At 43.5% G+C, this 25,203-nt stretch overlaps 2 protein-coding genes across 2 annotated transcripts in view; both read right to left on the reverse strand.

Annotated features, from left to right (window-relative positions):
* Window positions 1-25,203, reverse strand: part of LOC142896523 (NACHT, LRR and PYD domains-containing protein 12-like) — a 167,421-nt gene that overhangs the window by 102,014 nt on the left and 40,204 nt on the right. The gene's annotated exons all lie outside the window — the stretch shown is intronic.
* Window positions 1,299-25,203, reverse strand: part of LOC142896520 (uncharacterized) — a 63,100-nt gene continuing 39,195 nt past the window's right edge. The window contains exon 2 of the mRNA XM_076038220.1: window positions 1,299-1,716. Coding sequence (XP_075894335.1) covers window positions 1,299-1,716 — 418 coding nt within the window. The remainder of the gene's footprint in view (window positions 1,717-25,203) is intronic.

The raw sequence follows: 25,203 nt of genomic DNA on the forward strand, positions 1-25,203 counted from the left end.
GACCTGGTCCCTCCAGCAGGGTCTCCTCCTGGTGGGACATGCCTGGAACACCTCCCCAGGGAGGCGTCCCAAACAAGACCCCGAGATGCTGGAACTCGTCCCCCTGAGGCAGGGCCTCCCCACCGACCCAGAGAGGGCAAACCACCTCATATCCAGCATTGATTTATCTGTTGGTGATTAATTATAATGTAAAATTTATTTTATTTAAATTATATTTGAACTGAATTGTATTTGTTTGTAAAAGTGAGATTTATTTTCATTGATTCATGTGGTTTATGTTGAGACCTAGTGGAGAAGTGGGTATGGCCTACACAAGGTTTGAGTACACAAGTTATTAAGATATGGAGAATCCCCATGGCAGGACTTCAGGAGATATATAATCAAAGTGTTAAAGCAGCAGAAATGAAACGTCAGTTGAGGTCAAGGTCACACAGGTCAGAGGTTGTGATGGCTTTTATTGTCAGAATATTGAATCATTGAAATATAATGTTTGAGCTCGTAACAAAGTTAGGATGATATAACATAATCACATAAAATAAATGATCTGGTTTCCTTCTGATTCATTGACGTCCTTCTGAAATCTCCACACAAACATCTGGCAAGCATCAAAACCATGAATTATTTTGAGGGAAACTTCTTTTGTCTTACTTATGATTCAATAATGATTTGAGTTCCCTTCACAGGTGTTGTGAATCACTTTATCTTTTCCACATGATTTCCTTATTTAAAATCATGAAGCAGAAATAAAGTCTCTTGAAAAGTATTTTTCACCTCCAAAATGAAGATGTTATAGAAGTCTGAAGTGAGAGCAGATCAGTGTGTTGTTGATGTGTGAAACCTTCATGCTGAGATGTTCCAGCCGTGGATGATGAGAGCAGAAGCAGTGGTTGTGTTGCTGCTGCCTTCACTGAGCAGCTGCTCCAAGTCCTGCTTCTTCCACTGAGGATTCAGCTCCACCAGTGGCTTCTGGGACGTCTCTCCCAGTAACCACAGCAGCTTGTAGGGAGAAGCAGTCCGCCAGCCACCAGGCTGCACTGGGGTCAAAGGTCGTGACACGCCCACACAGTGTTGGTGCGTGCAGCTTGCTGTTTGGCTCCACTGGTTGTAGTTCTGTCAGCCACCAGTAGATGGAGCGCTCCTCTTCACTCTCCTCATCCTCACCACCACCTGCAAAGATAAGAAGAGACAGCAGGAGTCAGGACTCACGGTCCTTGAACGCATCATCACAGAGTTGATGGAGATGATGGAGTGACTGGTGAGAAGAAGCAGACTCTCAGTCACATGTCAAGTGTGGAACATCAGAAGGTCATGTGACCATGGAGTGTTGGACTGATACTGAGGCCTGATGAAGATGAACTGATCAATAATTGAGTGGTGAACTGAGAGAAGAAGCAGTTTGGCAGCAGATGTTGGATGAATGAGGAGCAGCTGGACGTCACCATCCTCCTCTCACACTGTGACTGGGAACACTGGACCTCTGCTGTGGGATCAACTGGCTTTGGTGCTGGAACCATCATCCACTGGTTCCAAACCAGTACTAACCTCACACTCTCCAGTTGATGGTCACTGCTGTAGACAAGATCCATCAGTGGCTTCACTGATGATTCCTTCAGCTGGTTCCTACTCAGGTCCAGGTGTCTGAGGTGGGAGGGGTTGGACTTCAGAGCTGAGAGCAGCCAATCACAGCTGAGCTCTGACAAACTGCAGTCAATCAACCTGAATAGAGAATAAATGATGGAGAGTTTATAATGATGGAGAGTTTTTCCAGGGTGTCATCACTCTGAAAATCAAAGTGAAATGTTGACTTCAGAATCTGACACTACAGAAAATGTCACCTTGAAATTAAATCCTCAGTCCAAAACTAATGTGTGTTGAAATGATGTTTGGTCACATGACCACTGATGACCTGTTTTTCCTTTTCCTTTTTCTTTTTTTTTTTTTTTTTTTACTTCAAACATGAACAGAATGAAGTTTTCATATTCTGGATGTCATTTTGATATGAATCAACCTTCAGTTCAATGTTTATTCAACATGTGTGATGAACTGTGTTTGGTGCTGGAACCATCATCCACTGGTTCCAAACCAGTACTGACCTCAGAGTCTCCAGTTTACAGTCTGGACTCTGCAGAAAACCACTCAGTTCCTTCACTGATGAATCCTGCAGCTGGTTCCAAATCAGGTGCAGCTCTCTGAGGTGGGAGGGGTTGGACTTCAGAGCTGAGAGCAGCCAATCACAGCTGAGCTCTGACAAACTGCACCCCTCCAACCTGAATAGAGAATAAATGATGGAGAGTTTATAATGATGGAGAGTTTTTCCAGGGTGTCATCACTCTGAAAATCAAAGTGAAATCGACTTCAGAATCTGACACTACAGAATAAAATGGGAGAGGGAGGGCGAGCGAACGAGTGCTGCACTGTGGAGTCCATTACTGGCTCTTGATGATGTTGCTGTCTGGGCCCCCTTGCACCAAAGTAGGATTGCGTCATCCAAGATGAGTCACTAAGCCTTCAGCGTTCAACCAATCCACAACATGTATGTCCAGGCTTCATGGGTCGCACTAAAAGCCATCCAGGATGAGAAGACACGGATTCATCAAGCCAGGTGAAAGCTCTCCTGGATCAGTGCGCCATGCACGCGGCTTCCTTCCATAGACCCCGGTTATGGAGCTGGGATTGACGGATTGGCCATCTTTGACCTCCTCAGAAGCCTCCATGAGGATTTGCGCCTGGGACGGGGATTCAGACTCTCTACCGTCCACTGTCACAACAACAACCTCATGTTACTCTTTGATGTGTCTTTATGTTTCTATAATAATAATAATAATAACAATAAACTTTATTTATATAGCACTGCTCATACACAACATGTGCAACCCACAGTGCTTAACAAAATAAAACAAAACAAAACAAAGAAAGGAAATAAGAAGAAGAAGAAGAACAACAATCATAATAATAACAATGAGAAAAAATAAAAAGCTCCACTGCCCCTCCCCCCACCCCATACGGACCCACCCCTCCCCACCAACGCACACAGACAAACTCTCACCCCCATATTCACACAGACATTAGATAAAACGGCTTGGCACTGAAGAATCTGATGAGGAAAGGCCACTATGGGGAGCTGTCCACAAAAGGGGGCATCATGGCCTGCAGCGCCCCTATGGGCAGACCAGGCGTAGCTCCCACCATGGAGGGCCCCCCATGAGGAAACACTGGCACTAAAAGTATAAAAGGGAGAATAATCATAATGAGAAATCTGTTGGTGTCTGTACGTCCTGATTAAAATTTGTATTGGTTAAAAGATTGAAGGTAGAGAAAAGAAATCAAGGGTTTTTGCTATTGTTTGTGATGAGGTTGGAGAAATGGGTTATTCTTGCCTGTTTGACAGTTTTATTGTAAGATTTGAGTCGATGACGAAATGTCTCATAATGGACAGTGTTACGAGAGTTAACCACTAGATGGCACCCAAGTTCCATGCAATATGCAGAGACATCTAGTGCGAGTTGATGACGTTGGCTTCCGGTTGTTTTACCTGATGAGCACTGTTATAACCATAGATATATACAGAAGGCGAGATGTCTTATCCGCGCTGCTGGCCAATGGAATCGAACGTCCTGGCGCACTGGCGGCCATCTTGCCACAGTCACCTCGCTCCGCCCCTCTCACTCATAACTATGTATTCTTATTGTGCATGTTCTTTTAAATAGCCCTAAATTGCTCTATTTTCAACCGAATTTCGAGCGGTTTGGTTTGTTACAAAGGTTATAAGCAAAGTTATGATACTGCATACTTATTAATGATTTATAACCATAGGCTTTCATGTGAAAATAGCAAACACACGCACACACCCGTATTTAATAAAAACAATCCAATTGTAAATCATTTGCGAATTAAGTTAAATTATATAGAAAAAAAGCTATTCTGTCTCTCCATATGTCAAATTGCTTGTTTTATTTACACCTACCAATCCTAATCCGTTTTATCACAACAAGAAAAAAGACGGACTGTAATCTCAGGTTGTCACCGTTCGACTCTGAATCAAACAGGTGGGGGATGAGATATCAGCAGCTCTAGTTCATTGATCACCGTGTCTCTGCTGCATGAACTGATGAGACTGCGTTCATGCAGCAGCAACGTTATAGGAAACGCACCTCAGCGAATAACTACAACCGACACCACAAATATTGTATGTGAACAAAATACTAGTTTGTCCTGAAATAGCTGTTGGCTAAACTTAACTTAAGAAATGAAAATCTTAGTGGTCTCAGTCGTATTAACTTGTGCAGCTGCCATAGCACCGTTGTGTTTTTTTTCTCATAGAAAGCTGCACTCTCAACATGTTCAACCATCCAGAATTATTGCTACGTTATGAACGTTTGTAAGAAAGCAAACCGTGTGCAAAGCCGTCAAGTTTTCAGCGAGATCAGAGTGTTAATGTTTGTTCAGATCACTCACGTTCCCTCACATTCACTACATCAGACCGTGACTGCCTGACTGTGGAAAGATGGCGACCAGTGCGGATGTTTGATTCTGCGCCGTGAGACATCTAGCCTTCTGTATATATCTATGGTTATAACTAGCGGCCATACAATAAAAGTAGCGTATCTACAAAGATTGCCTGACTGTATAAAAGAAGCGGAAACTTAATGCCGCGGCTGAAGACAGAACAACAAGGCGCTATAAAGGCTGGACGTTTTTTCAATGGAGCTAAACTGCTAAGCTAATACCTGACGTACCATGGGTTTTTCGATTCCTGTACCAGACGCAATGGACATGAAGGGCGACGTATATAACAACTGGACATTCTTTAGAGCACAATGGGAAAACTATGAGATAACAACGCAAGATAACAACTATACATATATATATATATATATATATATATATATATATATATATATATATATATATATATATATATATATATATACATATATATACAAATGTGTATATATATATATATATATATATATATACATATATATATTATGAATCAATTTCTTCTTTTTATCTGCATATTCACATGAACTTTACCTCTTTACTACTATTATTTCTGACCCTAACATTTTCAGCAATGATTTTGGCAATGGTTTATTATTTATTTATTATTAATTATTTATTTAATGTTAGACAGAGGAACAAATTTCGTTTAACATGAACAATATATCAAGGTAACCTTGATATATTGGTAGGGCGGAGCAAGAAGGAACAGTAACACATGAAATGAAGTTCGTTTCAGTTTTATCTAGAAATAGATGCTTTATTAATCCCCCAGAGGGGGAAATTTGTGTTCAGTAGCCAACATACATAAAAGGACATACGAAAACACAGAGTCATAAAACAAAGTAAAAGTTACCAACGTTTGAATAAATAAATAATAAAAGTGTACAAATACAGAAAATCTCAAGGCGCACACTTGCTATGGTCATTAACCTTTTGCATGGCTGCAGTACAACCAGTGCGCCAGCAGATGACCCCCACGTTCTTAATGAATGAAGCTTCGAGTAATGAACCAATTTTCAACACAATAGTCCAAAAGGGTTCAAAGCCTCATGAAGCCTCGTTTGGACATCACTAGACACAACGGCTTCTACTGTCATTGAATGCTGCAAGCGTCAGTTTAGCCGGCATGGAATACCAAATATTGTCATCACAGACAACGGACAACCGTTCTCCAGCATGGACTTTCAAACTTTTTCAACAGTATGGGACTTCAAACACCTCACATCCTCACCATACCACAGCCAGAGTAATGGTAAAGCTGAGTTGGCTGTCAAAATTGCCAAGACCCTGCTGAGAAAGGCAGTGCATGCTGGTGATGACAGATGGAGGGCCGTACTAGCACGGAGGAACACTTCCACAGAGGGACTCAATAGCTCTCCTGTTCAGCGACTCCAGTCCAGACGCACACGCACATTGTTACCCTCTCATCCACCTCTGCTGAAGCCGGCTGTGATACAGGGGGTACTTCCTCGTAAGCTGGCACGGGTCACTGCATCGAAGTGGTGATATGACCAACATGCGCACGACAAGCCCATGATAATGCAAGGCGACACAGTTCGGGTCTTCCTACAACCAAATGGGCCCTCTCGCTCCTGGTCACTGGGGATTTGCACCAACCAATTGCGTGACAGGTCATATGAAGTGGTTGTACAGGACAAGGTATACAGGCGCAACAGGAGGCACATTCGACCGGTGGATGAAACTCTCATCATGCAATCTGATAGTCCCCTGGTGGAAGATGACTGGGACAACAGTCAAACAGACAGCAGACTCGAGCACATAGTTGGTGACAGGAGGGAAGGGGCTTCAGAACTAGAACGGGCTCCAGTGTTGACTGATGTGCCAAGTGTCCCCCAATCTGGACATTTAGGCCTCAAGCAGACCAGAACCAGATCCAACATAAAACCTCCTGAGAGGTACCGCAAAGACTTTGTTGTTTAAACTTTCTGAAGAAGGAATGTCATCTCTTGTTTATTTCTGTGCCACTTTGTTCATGTGGACTGTTCATTTTTTTCTAATGTTTAGGAGAGTGAACTAGTCATTTCTGTTTAACCTGTAGCCAGCTATTGTTGTTGCTGGCCACGTAACTCTCATCCGGTCACTATTGTCCATTTTCAACTGCTTTCTTTCCATATGTTAAAGGAGATGTTACGAAGGTTAACCACTAGATGGCAGCCAAGTTCCATGCAATATGCAGAGACATCTGGTGCGAGTTGATGACGTTGGCTTCCGGGTGTTTTACCTGATGAGCACTGTTATAACTTGCGGCCATACAATAAAAGTAGCGTATCTACAAAGATCGCCTGACTGTATAAAAGAAAGAACGAAACAAGGACAGGAGTTGGGGAAAGAACACCTCACCCCATCAACAACCACAGAATCAACGAGGCAAACGTCCCTGTCACTGTCCCGCCACAAGGGGCGAAACGTCAATGAATGGTAGTTCATGGTTGATGACCCTGCAGCTGACCCGTGGGCACCGAAAGAAGTGCGACAGGCAGCAATGCCAAGCAGGAAATGTCTCCTACCTGTACATTTACAGTAAGTCATAAAATAGCTATATTGCATTTATTTTTCAGTGTTTTAAGAGTCCTTTCATTAAAAAGCTAAATACCATGAAGACACATATTTAGTGGAAACACACCCACTCCCACATTCAGGTGGAGGTCCTCCACCCCCGCGAGATGTCCCGGTGTTGAAACTGTAGGAGGCGGCGACTCTCACTGGAAGTGTCGGGACTGTTCTTCGCTGTAGGGGAGCGCTCCTCATGGAGCAACTCTACTTCCGGTGTAGGGAATGCGTTATGCAGCGTTTTCTTGCTTTGCATCGCTCCTCTGATGAAGTGAATGTTTTTATGTCCTGCAGCGTGTTGTTTTTTTGTTTTGTTTTTTTGCATTTGCACCACGATCCTTTTTTTGTACCGTTTTAAACTTGTATTTGTGTTTGTGACTTTGCGTCGTTTCCGTGCTCAAATACGCGATTGTCCCGTATTTGGCAACTAAAAAAGCTGTCCCGTAATGAACTGAGACGGGACGCACTTGACTTTGTCTCCACTCCGCCGCTCCGGCAACCCCAGTGTCCACGCTGAGAACTCTGTCCTCCGCAGTTCTTGGCATTTCGGCTCGCATTCCCAGAGGTGGGCAATGGGCATTCATTGCTGAATGTTTTAAAAAAGCTTCTGGCGCGTGGTGGTGGGGTTTAAAGCGGGTGCACTGGGCTTGGACATTAGCGCAGCCGGAGGAAGAACCCTGGTTGCGGGTGCCCGTTCATCGGCAGGTGGTGCTGTGTGTGCGTGATGGTTGTGCGTTCACCGCTTGGCTGTTAAAGCCTGGAAACTTTCTCTGCCTTTTGGACTCATACGGTGCAGCTGGAAGAAAAAAAAAAAAAAAATCATCATTCTGAAGGCGTAGCGGTGCGCCGCCTAATAAAAGCTCTAAAATTATTAATTAATATGTTTCTGTTGAATTTTATTTTATGTGCTACATAGATTTCTTTGTGCGCTGAGAATGTGAAAGTAGTGCGCGATTGCGCAAGCAAGCAGCTTAGAGGGAACATTGGTTATGATGCAATAAAGTAAATACACTATGAGTCAGTAAAGTACCCGTTCTCTACTTGTTCTGTAAAATAGTGGTGTGTGTGTGTGTGTGTGTGTGTGTGTGTGTGTGTGTGTGTGTGTGTGTGTGTGTGTGTGCCAGATAAATATCAGCTGTTTCCCACATTGACTGATGTGCTTTTGAAACTTTGATCTTGTCTTCATGGTGTTGACTTTCTAAATGTCTGTGGTGAATACATGGAGATCTTGACAGAAGAGAAATCTACCAACAAGCAGAGACTTTATCTGGATTGTCTTGTTGCTTTATTGCTTCAATTCAACAGTTGATCATTGACTTGACATTGTTATGCAGTATAGACTGATGGTATATTTCATGACTTATTGATTGACTGTTGTCACATTGAGCCAACAAGCAGAATCAAAAGACAAAATTCTCTCACAATATTTACATGCATTCTTCTGATTGTTGACAAATGGATCAACAGTCAGAAGGTTGATCAGATGGATGAGTTGTTGAAAGGTCAAAGGTCAGGGCGGAAAGGTCCAGAGTGGAAACAGACCTCAGCTGTGTTTCCACAGTAATAAAGTTGTCATGTGGACTAATGACACATTATTAATCTGCGGGATGAATGGGCTGCAGAGGAAGAGAAAGAACGTGGCACAAACATCCAGCAGGTGGACAACAGTCACCAGGAGCACCAACAGGAAGTGGCGTCCAGGCCCCGCCCACCCTGTGATTGACAGCCGGAGACACTGGGTAACAAACGTGAAGACAGAAGAAGAATCAAAGGTGAGAATTCAGCTCAGAGTCTCTCTGACGACTTCAGTCACACTTTCATCAACTCAGCTGAAGAACCTGAAGGAACATAAAGTCCAACATGTAGCGGCTGAGTGAAGGAGGTCTGGACTCTGTGGAGGAGCTCCATGGTTCCAGAGACGCTGTAGAAGGACAGAAGACCTGCTCTGTGGTCCAGGTACACTCCCACTCTGGAGGACCGAGGACCTGAGACACGAGTACTCATGTTGTTGTGACGAAACCAATATTCACCTGGGTAACAATATAAACTCCAGGATTTGTCATTTGCTGTGTCTCAATTCAGGTTCTGCACCCTTGAGGCCGAGTGTCCTCCGTCTGAAGGAAGCGTTCTTAGAGTTCCCAGCCTAGAAGGACGGACCAAACCCCGCCTCCCCGGTAACCACTCGGGACGGTCTAGCCTTCGGCGTATTTCCTCGTTTCGTCACCGCCGTTCCCTCTGGCTGGCCAACCCCGGAAGTGACGTTTCTATAGTATCACGCTAACCATTGGTTTGCCATCTAACGATGCCGTTGAATGTTCAAATAAATAAAATCCTACGTTAAAAACTGGATACTTTATGTGAAACGTCAATATTTAGATTTATATGTCGTGTCCAGTACATGCCGATAATTTCAGCTGACTTCCCAGGATCCCACGATGCTTTGCAGCAGCACGCAAAGCATCATGGGATACCCAAGAACGCAAAGGATAGTAGCGGTGTATCCTTGGAATCGGCTAAAACGAGTGTGTATTTACGAGTGCGCATTTTGAGCGTCCTAAACACCCTCGGGAATTGGGACAAGCCTTCGCGCAGTGCGATGACGCAACTTCCTTTCAAAATGCGCACTTCAAGGATGCAGAACCTGAATTGAGACACAGCAATTGAATCCAAATCTACTTTCCTCTGACCTTCCTGCTCTGCCAATGTTCCTGTAGGCCACTGCTACACCAACCCCCTAAAATAAACCACAGAAGTCCCTCCCCCTTCTCCACTCAACCGCCCAGTAACATCGTCCAGTCAGACCTTCTCTACTCAGGACCTGCTTCTTGTCAGTGAATCTGTCTGGATGATCACAATAAGACTGAACTTCCTCCATGAATGTCACTTTTCTGTTCTCCTCAGATAATAACAGACGTTTGTGCACTGTGCAGAACTTGCTGTATTTCATTTCTCAGCTTGGTCCAGCTGCTGCCACGTCCTCAAAGTATCTCAGAGGACGGATCTCCAGGCTGGAGGAGTCTGGAGACGGACTGAGTGCTGGCAGTGAGGAGAACCTGTGGAGAAACTGGCTGTGGTCCAGTGTGTGTGAGATCTTCTCCAGCTCAGCGTCTCTCCTCTTCAGCTCCATCATCTCCTGCTCCAGCTTCTTCTCAAGCTCTTTGACTCCACTCACTGCTGCCCCCTGTGTGGATCTGACCTGCTGCTGCACCTCAGAGTGTCTTTTCTCCAGCAGACGGATCATCTGGGTGAGGATCTTCTCGCTGTACTTCACTGCTTTATCAGCAGAGCCGTTGATGGACTCCAGCCCCTTCAGGTGATTCCTCTGTGTGCTGGATCTTCTGCTGGATCTTCTGCCTGGTCTCCTCCAGCTCTCTCTGCCTCCCAGGCCTCTGTACTGCTGCTGACACTGTCTGATGACCTTTATGTTCATCCATACAGCATAAAGCACAGATGATCTTCTGATCAGTGCGGCAGAACATCTTCATCACTTCATCATGACGAGGGCAGATGTTCTCCTGGAGCTGCTGGCTGGGTTCCACCAGCTTGTGTCTCTGTAGGGGAGCAGCATCACGATGAGGCTGGAGGTGAGAGTCACAGTAGGAGGCCCGACAGACCAGACAGGACTTGAGGGCCTTCAGTTTCCTCCCAGTGCAGACATCACAGGCCACATCTCCAGCTCCAGCATAGCAGTGATCAGCAGGAGCATCTTGGAGTCCAGTCCCCCCCCCACCCCCCCCCCGCAAAGAAACTTGGCACGTTAACTTTGCCGACACGTTAGCGTAGCGCGACAGCGATAGCGTGCTTCCCCCCCACCGTCAACGTTAGCGCAATTTCCAACCAGCACTGCAGAGAGAAAGGCAATATCCAGGTGGAGTGAAAATACATCCCAGTGCCCACCATCACAGGCATATAGACGTAGATAAGATAAATTTACATAAAATACCAGAATGTTTGTCAATTTTTCATTAAAACATATTTTATTTATTTAGTTAGATAAAAATGTTTCCTTCCAGCACAATATGTATTTGTTAATTTAACTCACATTCCTGCCATCATCTTAACACAATTCAGTGTCACTTTTAAGTTGGAAAAGCATAATAATTAAATTACTTAAATGGCACATTTCAAGTAAAACAGTTGCTATTTAGTCTATTTGTGGTGGTATGTGAGTTATACTTCCCATAAAAAGACTTCCTTTTACATCAAGAATATTTAAATTTTTCATAGATGACTCCCAAAGAGACAGACATATTCTGTCAAGTTCTAACCTGAAGACCACTCTGTCTGGTCCAAAAAGAATTATATTGAACTGAGAGCAGCTGTTCTTATTTTCTCTTTTTTGAGAGAGATTTGCTCAGATTTTCAGTTGACCTGTTGATTTGATTTCTCTGATTAAAATTAAAACAAAGTCTGATATTTGGCAGCTTGTTTAATTCTTATACATAGGTATAAAATACATTTTTTATAATAACATTCACGAGTTTTCGTTGTAAAAGTCATCATTTTCATATACACAAGTTGGACATCTAAAAGTATCGGTATCTGTATTGGTATCGGGATACTAGCCTTGGTATCACCTGGTATCGTATCGAAAGGAAAAATAGTGGTATCGCACATCCCTACTTCCACACACACACACACACTATACTGTAAATGGCTGCAGTTTCCTTTACAAAAGTGCTACAGACGTCATTCAAACATCCATGTGTTTGTCTCATCAAGACCTATATTTTACATTTGACAGCCACTTTAAAAAAAATGCAGGTCAAAAATATGCATCATTTGCATACACAGGCATATGATGATTAGACCTCTTCTCCCTCTTTGTCAACATACAAATGCCTGCAGTTTCCTTTAGAAAAGTGCTACAGACGTCATTCAAATACCTACGTGTTTCTCTCATCAAGGCCAATATTTTACATTTGACAGCATCCTAAAAAAAAAAAAAATGGAGGTGAGAAATCTGCATCATTTGCATAGACTTCTTTCAGCAGATGTCGCCGGGCGTCGGCAGAGGACGGGGGTCAATTGCGGGCGTCGACAGGGGTCAGGCGTCATCGGGGGTCATCGGGCATCGCGTCGGCCACGGCGGCTCAGTCCCGCAAATGCTGCTTGCAGCTTTAATTTATTGTTTTGATTTAATTTAATTTATATGTGTTAATGGCTGCTGAAAAAAGGGGATGAATAGTTCAAATTCGAGTTGAAAGTAAAATATACAAATGTTGGTAGTACTAGTAATCATTACTAAGTACAGTTATGCCCATCTGTTATCTTTGTTGGGCTTGAGTTTATGATTATTTTTTTTACCCTGTGCATCTTTTTTTTTGTTAGTAGTACTTGTCATTGCTCCAACACGAGTAAACATGTTGCGTCCCACTAGATGGCGCATTTGCCTTATTTACAAGCACCACGGTCATCGGAGCTGATCGCTGCCACTCTCAGCAGCCTGCGTCTACTAAGGTCTACTAAGATTCCACAATCTATTACACCTCGTGAGCAAAACAGGCTACAGGTAAAATTAAATATCTTCAGTTGAGCAACTCAGGCAAGTTAAACTGATTTAAAAACAAACAAACACTATAATACTAGGAAAAGAATCGTCTATATGTCAATAAATACAACAGATTGAGTATTCATAAAAAAAAAATGCTTACTTTAAATAAGAAAATCCAACAAACCAACAAGTGCAACACTAAAAAGCAAACCAACAATTAAAATAATGCTTAATTGCCTTAGCTTCGTCCCACACTTATCAGCTTAGCTCCTAAGAATAACACACATTATTCTCAAGGAGGTTTCCCCATTGCTTCATTGTGTCATTCTTAGAATTATTAATCATTCTCTATCAACAGGTTTTGTCCCTCATGCTTTCAAGGTGGGTGTAATCAAGCCTCTGATCAAAAAACCCAATTTGGACTCGAGTGTGCTTTCAATTTATAGGCCAATCTCGAACCTTCCGTTTCTCTCCAAGATCAGATTGTTGCTAGGCAGCTTGTGGACTTCTTGAACGACAACAATCTACTTGAGGCTTTTCAGTCTGGCTTCAGAGTTGGTCACAGCACTGAAACTGCATTGCTTAAGGTAAGTAATGACCTCTTGTGTGCATCTGACAAAGGTCTTCTCTCTGTTCTGGTCCTCCTAGATCTCAGTGCAGCATTTGATACAGTTGACCACAGCATTCTTCTTAGGAGATTAGAAGATACCATCGGCATCAAGGATCGCACCTTGGACTGGTTTGGATCTTACTTGTCTGACCGTTTTCAGTTTGTTCATGTTCATAATCATTCGTCAGAACGTAGGAGGGTTAGTCATGGTGTCCCGCAAGGATCTGTACTTGGGCCACTCCTCTTCAACATCTACATGTCACCTCTTGGTGACATCATCAGAAAGCATAGCATCAGTTTCCATTCTTACGCAGATGACACACAGTTGTACTTTTCTTTTAAGGCAAACGAGGCTCATCAGTTGGCCAAATTGGAATCTTGTCTTCGTGATGTCAGAACTTGGATGACACAGAATTTCCTGTTGCTTAATACCGACAAAACTGAGGTCATTATATTTGGATCGCGAGAGAGTGGGGACTGAGTTTTTGATGGACAAAGTGGTCTATTTGGTACTACACCCAGTTCTACTGTGCGGAACCTAGGAGTCACTTTTGATCAGGACCTGACCTTTAATTCTCATATACAGAATGTAGGGAGGTCAGCTTTCTTCCACTTAAGAAACATTGCCAAAATTCAAAGTTTTTTGTCCTTCAAAGATGCGGAAAAAATAATCCATGCTTTTGTTACGTCTAGGCTAGATTACTGTAACTCGGTACTAGCAGGATGCCCAAATTCATCCCTTAGGACATTACAGTTAATCCAAAACTCCGCGGCACGATTGTTAACCGGAACTAGAAGGAGGCAGCATATTACTCCAATTTTAGCTTCCTTGCATTGGCTGCCTGTCAAATTTAGAATTGAATTTAAGATTTTAGTTTTAACTTACAAAGCTCTTCATTCTCAGGCGCCTTCTTATATTAGGGAACTCATTGAACTTTATCATCCTCCAAGAGCCCTTCGCTCTGAGGATTCAGGTCTTTTAGTTATCCCACAAATTTCTAGAGTTAGATCAGGAGGTAGGTGTTTCAGTTTCCTGGCACCTCTATTTTGGAACCATCTTCCAGCCTCGGTGAGGGGGGCAGACACAGTTAGTTTATTTAGGAGTAGACTTAAGACTTTCCTTTTTCTTAAAGCTTATAGTTAGACTCCATCCACTGTCAGTTAAGCTGCTGTAGGCTTACGCCGTGGAGGGAGATCTTTCGCTCCCGTTACAGGGATCGTTGCTCTGTGCAGGCGGAGCCTTTATCACTCTCCTCACCCAATCAATCTTTTACTCTATCCAATCTTTTACTCTATCCACTCTGTCCAAGCTCTCATTATGCTTTGTACAGTATGCTCGATATGCATGATACTGCCGCAGTTTCTGTGTCCCCGGCAGGTGATGACCACTGCGCCAGGAGCTGGATTGTGCTGTCCTGGGGGTCTTGCTGTCATCGCTTCATCACACCACCATGCTTAAGACCTGGACTAGTCCTATCGGCAGATTGTCCATCGAGCTAGGCTCTTGCCTTCCAAAGCATGGACACTTACACTCCACATGGACAGCAGCCTTGAATTATTTCCTATTCTTTGTGTTTATATCCGTTTTGCCTGGTTGGTGTATCTGTTTTTCACTCTGTCCTGTCTGCCACCCTGGCTCACTCTGCTCCTTTCTCTCTTTCTCTGTCTCTCCTCTATCTTTCTACTTCACCCCAACTACTCATAGGCAGATGATCGCCCTCTGGAGTCTGGTTCTGCCCTAGGTTTCTTCCCACAGGGGAGTTTTTCCCAGCCACTGTCGCATCTTGCTTGCTCCGGGGGCCCGGTTGGTTCTCTCTGATTGTATAAAGCGCTTTGAGACGCCTTTGGCTGTGATTTAGCGCTGTACAAATAAAAGTTTATTATTATTATTAATATTATTATTATTATTATTATTGTTCACCTGGACAGAAGGAGGTTCTGAGGAACGTGTTGGTCCTGGAGCTTCCTGGTCAGGATGTTAGGGAGATCCCTCGGGCTCAATGTCTGCAGCGCCAACATATTTTAGAATTGCTCCTGCAGAGACAAAGCTCACTAGATCATCAAGCAAAACAGATCAGAAGCACATTTTCCTATTTTATTATTACAGTGATGTTGCAGTAATATAGGAAAATTAAAAATTTATTTGTTTTTAAATTAAACATTATGATTGCAGTGTCCCTTTAAAGCTTTTACCCAATCACAAAACTGTCACTTTTAAGAGTTTTTGGCATTACTTTACACACTGTACTAGTTAAAGTAATAAAACTAAGATAAATGACCCACTACCACAATAGTCTAAAATAGTCAACACCATGCCAAATAAAGTATTTCCATAAAATATTTCTTTGAATTATAAAACAGTAGCACATTTCTAATGAAGGGCCTACAAAATACAAACTAAGCTTAGTAAATTCATCCTAAGTTAAGGCTAAAATAACATTAAGAGTCAAATATGTGAGAGACAACTTCCACTGAACAATAACAGGGGACTGACTACAACAACAACTACAACATGCCCTCCCTCCCGCCCTCCCTGTTACAATGTGAATGAACGGGTGTGGAGTCAATCACTCATTCCCATGGCAGGATAGGCCAACTTGACAGGATATGGTCAACTTTCATAAAACAAACAAAAACGCTGATTCATGACGAACAAATATTAGCCAGCCAGCTAACATTTATCCGACGCTAGCTAGCTGGCTAGCAGGACAAATAAAGAAACTTGGGGGGGACAACAGCGTTTCACCTCCACCTCTCCAGCCCACATCACAAACAAATAACTTACCTTTCCCCTTTGCAAGTTTTTCTTGATCAGTTTTCTTTTCCTTCCGTTTTTCCGCACCGCTGGGATAAGTCCATTTTGATGCCATTATGGTGTCTGTTTGTTTTTAATCCTCTCGCTTACGGGAACGAATGGTAGCTATCAATCATTCACATCATACCTGTCGGCGTCGCCGGCCCGCTACGTCACAACCTGCGTGACAGTGCGGCAAGCCCACAGAGTCCAAGATGGCGTCCCATTGCTTTCAATGAAGTTGCTCACCCAGCGCATGGCTCCCAAAAACCTTTTGACTTCCGCATTGATGGGATAATAGAGCATGCGCAGTTGTGTCAGTGTGGAGATCGTCACTGACAGACGTGCGCGCTCACGAACCGTACAAAATTCAACATGGAAATGAATGTATTTTTTACGGAACAACTGACGATTGTTGTTTCAAAATTTTATCAATAATAATGATTATTATTATTATTATTATCATTATTATTATTATTATTATTATTATTATTATTATTATAATTATATGAATAAAATAGTATTATTATAATAATATACTATTATTTGTGTATTAAACAAGTGAGCAATGTGCCACTGAATAATAAATGATAATTCTTTGAAGCAACTCTCTATGGACCATAACAGCACTGCCACACATATTTTTTTTTAATTAATAACCTCTTTGGAAAGCAGACAAAGTAATAAAATGATTGGTCTATTTATTTCAAAAGAACTAAAAAAATAAAAAATAAAAACTCAACGATCTTGAAAGTTCCTCCCTTTCTCTTGCACCTGTCGATGTGTGTAGCTAACACAAATTTGCAAATATTTTGTCATCCTCATGGAATTAAACAGTATACCATGTTAATTTATCAGCGAGTGCTCTCTCTTTTCATGCAATTCATCACTCTTAACATGTAATGCTGAATCATGAAAGCTATGGAGCAAAAAATAATAATTACATAAACGACGAGTGAAATAAAATGTGTCATTCATTCAATAAAGATTTCATTCATTCATTCATTCATCTTCTATACCCGCTTATTCCTATTCAGGGTCACGGGGGTCTGCTGGAGCCTATCCCAGCTGTCTTAGGGCGAAGGCAAGGTGACACCCTGGACAAGTCGCCAGTTCATCACAGGGCCACATAGAGACAAACAACCATTCACACTCACATGCACACCTACGGACAATTTAGAACGTTCAATTGACCTCACATGCATGTTTTTGGAGTGTGGGAGGAAGCCGGAGAACCCGGAGAGAACCCACGCAGACACAGGGAGAACATGCAAACTCCACACAGAAAGGTCCCAGGTCCGGGCCCCGGAATCGAACCCACGACCTTCTTGCTGTGAGGCGGCAGCTCTTTTATTTCATTTAACAAAGCATATCATTATTTCATCATGCATTTAATTGTTTTGTGGTCCTGTGTTTTAGTGCTTCATAATTGTATTCTGTTGTCAAATTTGCCCATCAAAGTCAGATTAGTAATCCTGTACATCAGTTTAAGGAAAACCAATTCTAGGTAATGGATTGCAGATCTGGTAGTGACCTGTTACAATGGAAAGAAATGTATACATAATAAGTACGTCTGTGTGCCCGATATTTTAGCTAACACTAAACTTTCTGCACAACTGTCTGCATTGTGTTTAAGTTTAAATTAGTTAAATATGTTTGCATACCCAATTTTAAGTAAAATTACACAAAAAAAATATTGTACATTTATTTTTGGAATGTTTTGCTTTTTACAGCTTTCCTTTTGGGGACAGAAAAAGGTTGCACAAATGGGTGGAAAATGTGAGAAGAAAAAACTGGACACCCAATGACAACTCCAGGCTGTGTGCTCTTCACTTTGAGGAGAAATCTTTCATTTTGCGTGGTGAGAGAAAGTGCCTAACTTCAACAGCTGTCCCAACCATTTTTAGTTTCTTCAAATCAGGTAAGAGCATGTCTACCAAACAAAAGGTAAGTGAGTCACACACACACCCACACACACACGTGATTTTGATCAAATCTTTGACCACACATATTCTAAAAAATGTAAAGAGGTGTCAGAGATCTTGGAAGAAGACAGTTTTCTCGTGATTCAGGAACCATGTGACAGCCATACTGTGTCTGATGTAGATGTAGAGGTCACAAATGATGTACAGATCACCAATGATGAAGAGGTCACAAATGACGAAGAGGTCAGAGCAACAATGAAGGGATTTTACATTGACTGTTCAGTTAACATGTTCAATGTTAAAATATTCACTGTACGTTTGTAGATGATATAAAGAAAATTATAAAACACATTTTTTGCGGTTTTATATTAAAGCAGATTGTCAAACGTAAATGTAGCGTGGTAATGTTGCGAAGACACATTTATTTTTGTTTTTCTTTGTTTCTTTAGAAGCTTTTATTTTGGTTTTCTGTGGAAGCACAACAGACAACACACATGTTAACGTTCGCTACTACGGTTCGCTCCATATAGGTCTCACGAGCCACTTGAGAGACTTCCTCTCGAGCGTTATCTACTTTTTACATTTCAAAACACAGATCCATACCCGACTTCGACTTGAACTTATTAATCATGTTGTTTCCCACATTCAATCTTACTCGTATACATTTAAATATTCACATTTCTACTGAATAAACATCCCATAACGTTAAACGAACACTAACGTAACCGAGCGTCAACCCCGCCTCCTGGTAACCTAGCAACGGGCTAGCCGTTGTTTCCTCTTCACTAGGTAATCACTCGGAGACGATACATTCAAAACGTAAATTTAACTCACATACCCTTGATCTCAGACTTCAATTACGAAACAGCCACACATACATTTGCTCTTATTTTCAACCATTTCCCCTTCTCACCTGTGGAAGGACAACAGATAACACACGTTAACGTCCGCTACGACAGTTCGCTCCACATAGGTCTCACGAGCCACTTGAGAGACCTCTCTAGCGTTATTCCCCGGCGCGAACACGACCTCCACTGGTAGAAGTGGGTAACTGCACCCTGCTCACTGATCACTCTCACACACGCCACAAACCACAACAAAAGCAGGAACAGTGCTTTGCCACAATTATGCTACATAAACACGTCCTGGTCCCCTCTGGATCCTCTTTTCCGGTCCTCGCGATCACTCTCTTGGCTGCGGTGGGCATGGTTCTGCCCGCGGTGTCTCCCTTTGTCAGGGCATTCTCTGGCCCAGTGATTTATGCGGCCGTAGATGTGGCACGCCCCCTTTTCGCCTCTGTCTCCGCTAGTCGCCCTTCGTCGGTTGTCGTTGTTCCTGTCGGGCCGTCTCGCCGTGTCACTGAGGTGCTTCATCATGGTGAGGGAGGCACGCTTTATCTTCTTGTCCTCTGCATCGCTGGCCTCCTGCAGAAGCCTCTCAGCGTGCACTGCATGACGTCGGACCTCTGTCAGCCGGGCATCTTCAATCCCCACGCAGCAGCTTCTGTTAACTGCTTTGGCGATCTGGGGGAGCAGCCCTTGTCTGAAAGCAGTGATGAGGCTGGCCGATTGGTTGACGGCAGTCCTGATGAACGTGGCGACGCTGCGGCGTCGGTGCTGGAGTGCGCAGGGTTGTACGGTGGTAGCGTTGGATGAGGGCAGGCGGGAGGAGGGAAGACAGGCATGTCCAGGAGAGGGTCCCTCGGGCCTGTAAGAGAAGGATACAGACGATTTGGTGCATTTGAATGCTCGTGTGTGAGTGGCTCCTTTTCTCCCTCCTCTGGGGAGTGTGTGTGAGTGTGTGCACCCTCTGCCGTTATCTCTGTCACCCCTGTGCTCCAGCGCCCAGCGCTGTTCACACGTTTCTTTACTTGTTTCCTGTCCCTGACCTCTGCTTCAGGTTTCCAGAATGAAAAACACCTTTCATGATCTTTGATGATTTGAATCTCCCACCTGTTTGGGTTTTTCTTTTTTGTAACCTTTCCCTCGGCTATATTCAGTTTATCCCGGAGGTTTCTCAATTCCTCCATACTCAGTGATCCCCCCTCTGGGAAACCATACTTTTCAACCCAAACATCCAACATATCAAGACAATCTGGACCGTATTTTTTCCGCATGTCGTCCACAATTTGTCCCCCCTGGGGAACTGCAGCAGCCACTTTGCGCTGGTTCTTCCCCATCCCTGTCTAGACTTATTACTTGTAGCTGCACAGGCGTCCCTGTGCCCCCTTTTTTTACTCAGGCGCAAAAAGGTAGAGAAAAAATTCACCCCTTCGGTACTTAGTCACCAAAGGTTTTGCCCGCTCAGCCCTCACCAACCTTCTTGGATATCTGGTCAGCGGGACAGGCCCGCGATATGACCTTGACTGGCGCGATATTATGATTTAGCGTACGTTACGCTCAACGTCATTCCGTGCGGCAGGTAAAAAAAAAGGTGGTGTTGTCCCGGGTGTCCCAATTCCATCGCAAGCCGATCGGAGCCGATTATCACCCGGGTCGTTTGTCGGGTTGGTTGACCCGTTTTGTCGTGCAACAGCTGCAACTGCAAACTGCAGGCTTCAATTTACCGACGCCTTACACATGTGATGGCATGGAGACTTTGCATTGTAGCAACATCAGTCCCCTCAGAGAGAATCTTCTCCAAAACAGGGCAGATATTTACAGAGAGAAGAAACAGGATCAGCCGCACAAAGATGAGGCTCTTGGTTTTTCTCATTGTCAATCTTCACTAAAGGACAAAACTGTTATCTGAATGCTGATTTTTTTTTCTTTTTGTTTTACACATTTTAATTCATATTTTGTTGTGTGAGTTTCTGTAAGCGTATGTTGTTTGACTTTACATTTGTGTAGTAGTAAAAAACTAAACGTTTAAAATTGGTAATAGTTATTTAGATAGAGGCACCTAGACCCACCTGTGGGTCATAACACCCCCTCTCTTAAGAACTAAACCCTATTAACATACCTACAAACAAAACTAAACAAGAAAAACCTCAGTTCCCCTGAAATAAGAATTCCGCAGCTAGTCCACATGTACACGTGATAACGCATCTGCCAACACATTATCAACCCCCCTTCCTGTGGCAAATCTGGAGATTTAAGTCTTGCAGGAGCAGAGACCACCGCATCTACGGCTGGTTTGATTGCGTATCCTATCCAGGACCACGAGGGCATTATAGTCTGTAAAAACCTGACCCCAAATTAACATCAAGATGGGCATTGTCAGAAGGAGAGCCAAAGCTTCTTTCTTAACTTCCCAGAATTGACTCTGTGTGCATGCTTGCGTACTTGTGGCATGTCCCTCTACTTCTATGTCATGGTGCAAAACTGACGTACGGCGGGGGTGGTCAGAAAACAATAGTGGGTGGCTCTCAATTAATTTAACAATATCATGACGGGCTGATGCAGGCAAATGGGACAAAAACAAGCTTAAGTTATTCATAATTTCAAAGTTTCCCAGGCGCGCCGAATGAACACCGATTTTTTTTTTTTTTTTTTTTTTTTTTTTTTTTTTTCATGAGCCCTCCCTCCGCCAATGGGCACGGAGGGGGCGGAGGCTCAGGCGACACATTTTTCCTAGCGACGTAACGCCCGGTTCACACTCGACGCGGAAGCGCCACAAAGCGCCGCAAAGTGCCGAGCGCTTCCATTCGGCGCCCATGTTAAGCAATGTAGTAGTTCACACCAGACGCGAACAGGCGCGCGGCTCCCCTCGCGGATCGCGCCATGCATTTAACGTCAGTTCACTGGACGTGGAAGCGAAGCGCCGCCGAGCGCTTCCATTCGGCGCCCACGTTAATCAATGTGGTGGTTGCGCGGCTCGCGGCATGCATTTGTTGTTTCGGCGTCTGCTCTATTTCGTGCGCTAGCCGCGAGCGGTCCTCGTCAATAGTACAGGAAGTCGCTCAATAAAAACGAGAAAATCCGGTGAATTTTCAAAATAAACTAATTTCAAAATAAAAACCCAATGACAAATTCGATCATATATCATATTTGTATGTTATATTTGTCAGTACATTGTATCAGAGTGCGAGAGAGATTAAACACACACACACACACAGAGGAAGACTTGATCAAAATACGTCTGTTTGATCCTAGAGATGCCGGTCAATGATCATTATGAAAGAGGTCTTGTCTTGAGATGGACACCTGAGTGCGTGTTTCTATTTATTTACACACACACGCAGAAAAGTGAGCTATGGAGCGGGCTGGCTACGGGGCGAGGGGGGGCGATGGCGAAAATGATTTTTTTTATCTTATTTTTTTAAAAGAAAAAAAAAAGAAGTGGAAAAGTGGGAGTGAAAAAAAGACTGCAGCTGAGCAGAAGCGCTTGTCGACCGTCGCGGAGCTGTTCGCATCTGGTGTGAACCAGTTGGAGCCTCGCTCGCGAAATTCGTTGGCGCGGCGCTTCCGCTTCCATTGAAATGAATGGCACGAGCCGCGCGCCTGTTCGCGTCTGGTCTGAACCACTACATTCAGTGCGTTTACATGGCACTAGAGAAAATCGAATTATTGCCTTAGTCTGATTATGATTGGAGAACTCACATGCATGTAAACACCTTACTCCGATTATGATTGGAGTTTGAGAACTCCGATTGGAATCGGAGAACTCCGATTGAGACACCCAGATAATGCGATTGGAATTCGAATTTCTCTGCCATGTATACGCCTTAATCGGACTATTAACTGGACAATGCGAGTGCGCATGCGCCACGCCTCGCTCTCGCGACTCATGACCGCACAACTACGTCGTCTAACAAAACAGACGGCGCGAAACAACCTGGCAAACGCGAATAAGAATGTTGACATTTGGAGAGAGGATGAGACCGGGGCGATGCTTTCTCTTCTAAAAGAGATGGACATATTAAAATAACGCACAACGGAAACCTTTTTAAAAAGGGTAGCGCAGCAAATGCAGGGCTCCGGCTTTGCGCACCCCTGAACAAATACGTATTCCTTCGTATTTATATTTCTACCTTTTCGTTCACATTTTTTGTAAGTTAGAAGAATTTTAACTTTGTAAATAAAAGCACAGCAAAGAGATGTTTTCCTGATTTGTTTTTATTTGGGTAATTTCGCTGTTATTCTGCTGGAAACGGCGTGCAGCGGCACCAGCTTCCTCCACGGTCGGCACTTTAATGAGCGTGTGTATAACTGAAAACACCGTTCCTTTGCAAAACCTGTACACAAACTCTCCCACCAGTCTGCTCCGAACCCGAATCCAACAAGAACGAGAGTTTGGGGTCCGTAGCGATGGCACAAAGCGTAGCATCGAAGTGTTGTTGTAGCCCTCCAACAGCAAACAACGTTCTTGTCTGCCTTTAAAATAACCAGGAGCACAAGAAATAGGGTACACCTTATCTGCAAAGCAAGTAACACGTACATTATGAACTATCGTTCCATATCATAATAGATTTAATATGTCAACCGAAAGCAGCTGACCGGCTGAAAAGACTCACTCCACCCCCTAGTGTTGGGAGGAGGACCCGTCAATAATTTGAATTTCTCAGCTGCATGTATACGGGGACCAAGGTGAGAACTCCGATTGGACAAGAAAACCGAATGATTGCTTAGTCTGATTAAGCTCTGCATGTAAACGCACTGATTGATTAACATGGGCGCTGAATGGAAGCGCTTGGCGATTCGCAGCGCTTCACTTCGCGGCGCGGCGCTTCCGCGTCCTGTGTGAACCGGGCGTAACTTTTCAACATTTTGACGTGGCAGACGCGGGATGATCGTTTTCTATCAGGAGTGTGCACTACATAATCTGTATCGGAAAGTTTGCGCTCCACGACATACGGACCAGAAAAACCAGCCTGCAAACCGGAACCGGGTAACGGCAACAATACCAACACTCGGTCGCCTGTCTCAAAAACTCGAGCCACAGCTTTCTTGTCAAACTGCCGCTTCATTTTAGACTGGCTGGAGACAAGAGTTTTGTGAGCAGTTTCACAAGCACGATGCAAGCGTTCACGGAAAAAAAATTACGTAATCTAACTCATTATTCTCTACTCGTTTAACATCAGAAAGCCACTTACCCCTTAACAGACGCGAGGGTCCTCTCACCGAACACTAAATCAGCTGGGCTGAACCTGAGGGACTCCCACACATACAATCGACGACTGAAGATACACTTTATGCTGCGGAACCATCACTGTGCTCATTTTAACCCCCCCCAACACACACACACACACACACTAAAATATACGAATTGCAGTAGGTTGGTTTTGTTGCTCTTGGTTGTCCGTTAGTTTTTTGAGAGTTAGTAGTAGATAGATCCCTAGATAGTAAGTTTGATAGATGGATAGAAATAGATAAGTTAGTTAAAGTTACACACACGCACATATATATATATACATATATATATTAACCTCTTTCAATGAACTCCAAAACATACATGGTCAAAATCCATATTATTATTATGTTGTTGTTTTTTTTAAATGCTCATACAAAACAAAAAAAAAGTGTCACATCCACTTGTAGTGCATTATTTTTGCCAGCAAGCTTCTCTTGTTACGACTGACCACATTGACCCATATTGTCCATATACTCACCTGAATCAGGTACCCTGCAAGGGTAACGACCTTCCCCGAGGTGATCGGTGGAGTGACGCGCAACCAGCACGTGACCTCTACGACGAGCTTCCACCCACGGAAGTGCGATAGGAGGACACGGATTAAATAGTATGGCTTGTCCACCAGAAGGCTGTATTATGGTGTACATAATATAAAACTTCTGCCCAGTTCTGCTTGTATTGCAATGGTTGGTGTTCCTGAAGTTTCATTTTTCGTCCCTTTTTATTTTTTACATCCATGTTTGTGATGAAATTGTATTGTGAATCGCTAGCTCGCATTGCATGCTGGAAAACAGCGTCACTCAAGGAAGTTTTCGCTTCGCTGACACGGTCCTGAAGGGAAGTGGGTTTTAGTGCACTGGAACGGGATGAATGTGTTTAATCAAGCAGTACAAACCTGATTAATTGTCTTAATACTTCACTTCGAATGGCCATATTGTTTAGGATTAGAATTAGATGACAACTTCTTCACAATATTTGCAACTATTCAATTTGACCAGCAGGTGTCAGTAGAAGACGAAATTTCATGTTGACTATTTCCTAATGGAAGTGCTCTCTTTACGTTGGATTTTTCTCATAATTATTTGAAGTGTAGGCCTGTAGTTGATGAGGAATCACGGTGTGCTAACGCTACTCAAACAGCTTCGATGAAAAAAGGGAGTGTGATTTGGGTCTGTGGTACATTATGACAATCTTGGACTTGCAAGACTGAGGCGACGGTTCAATTCTCATCAAC

The sequence above is a fragment of the Nelusetta ayraudi genome, unplaced genomic scaffold (assembly GCF_046127955.1).
Source record: "Nelusetta ayraudi isolate G7.1 ecotype Tasmania unplaced genomic scaffold, CSIRO-AGI_Nayr_v1 ptg000055l, whole genome shotgun sequence".
In the NCBI taxonomy this organism is placed as follows: Eukaryota; Metazoa; Chordata; class Actinopteri; order Tetraodontiformes; family Monacanthidae; genus Nelusetta; species Nelusetta ayraudi.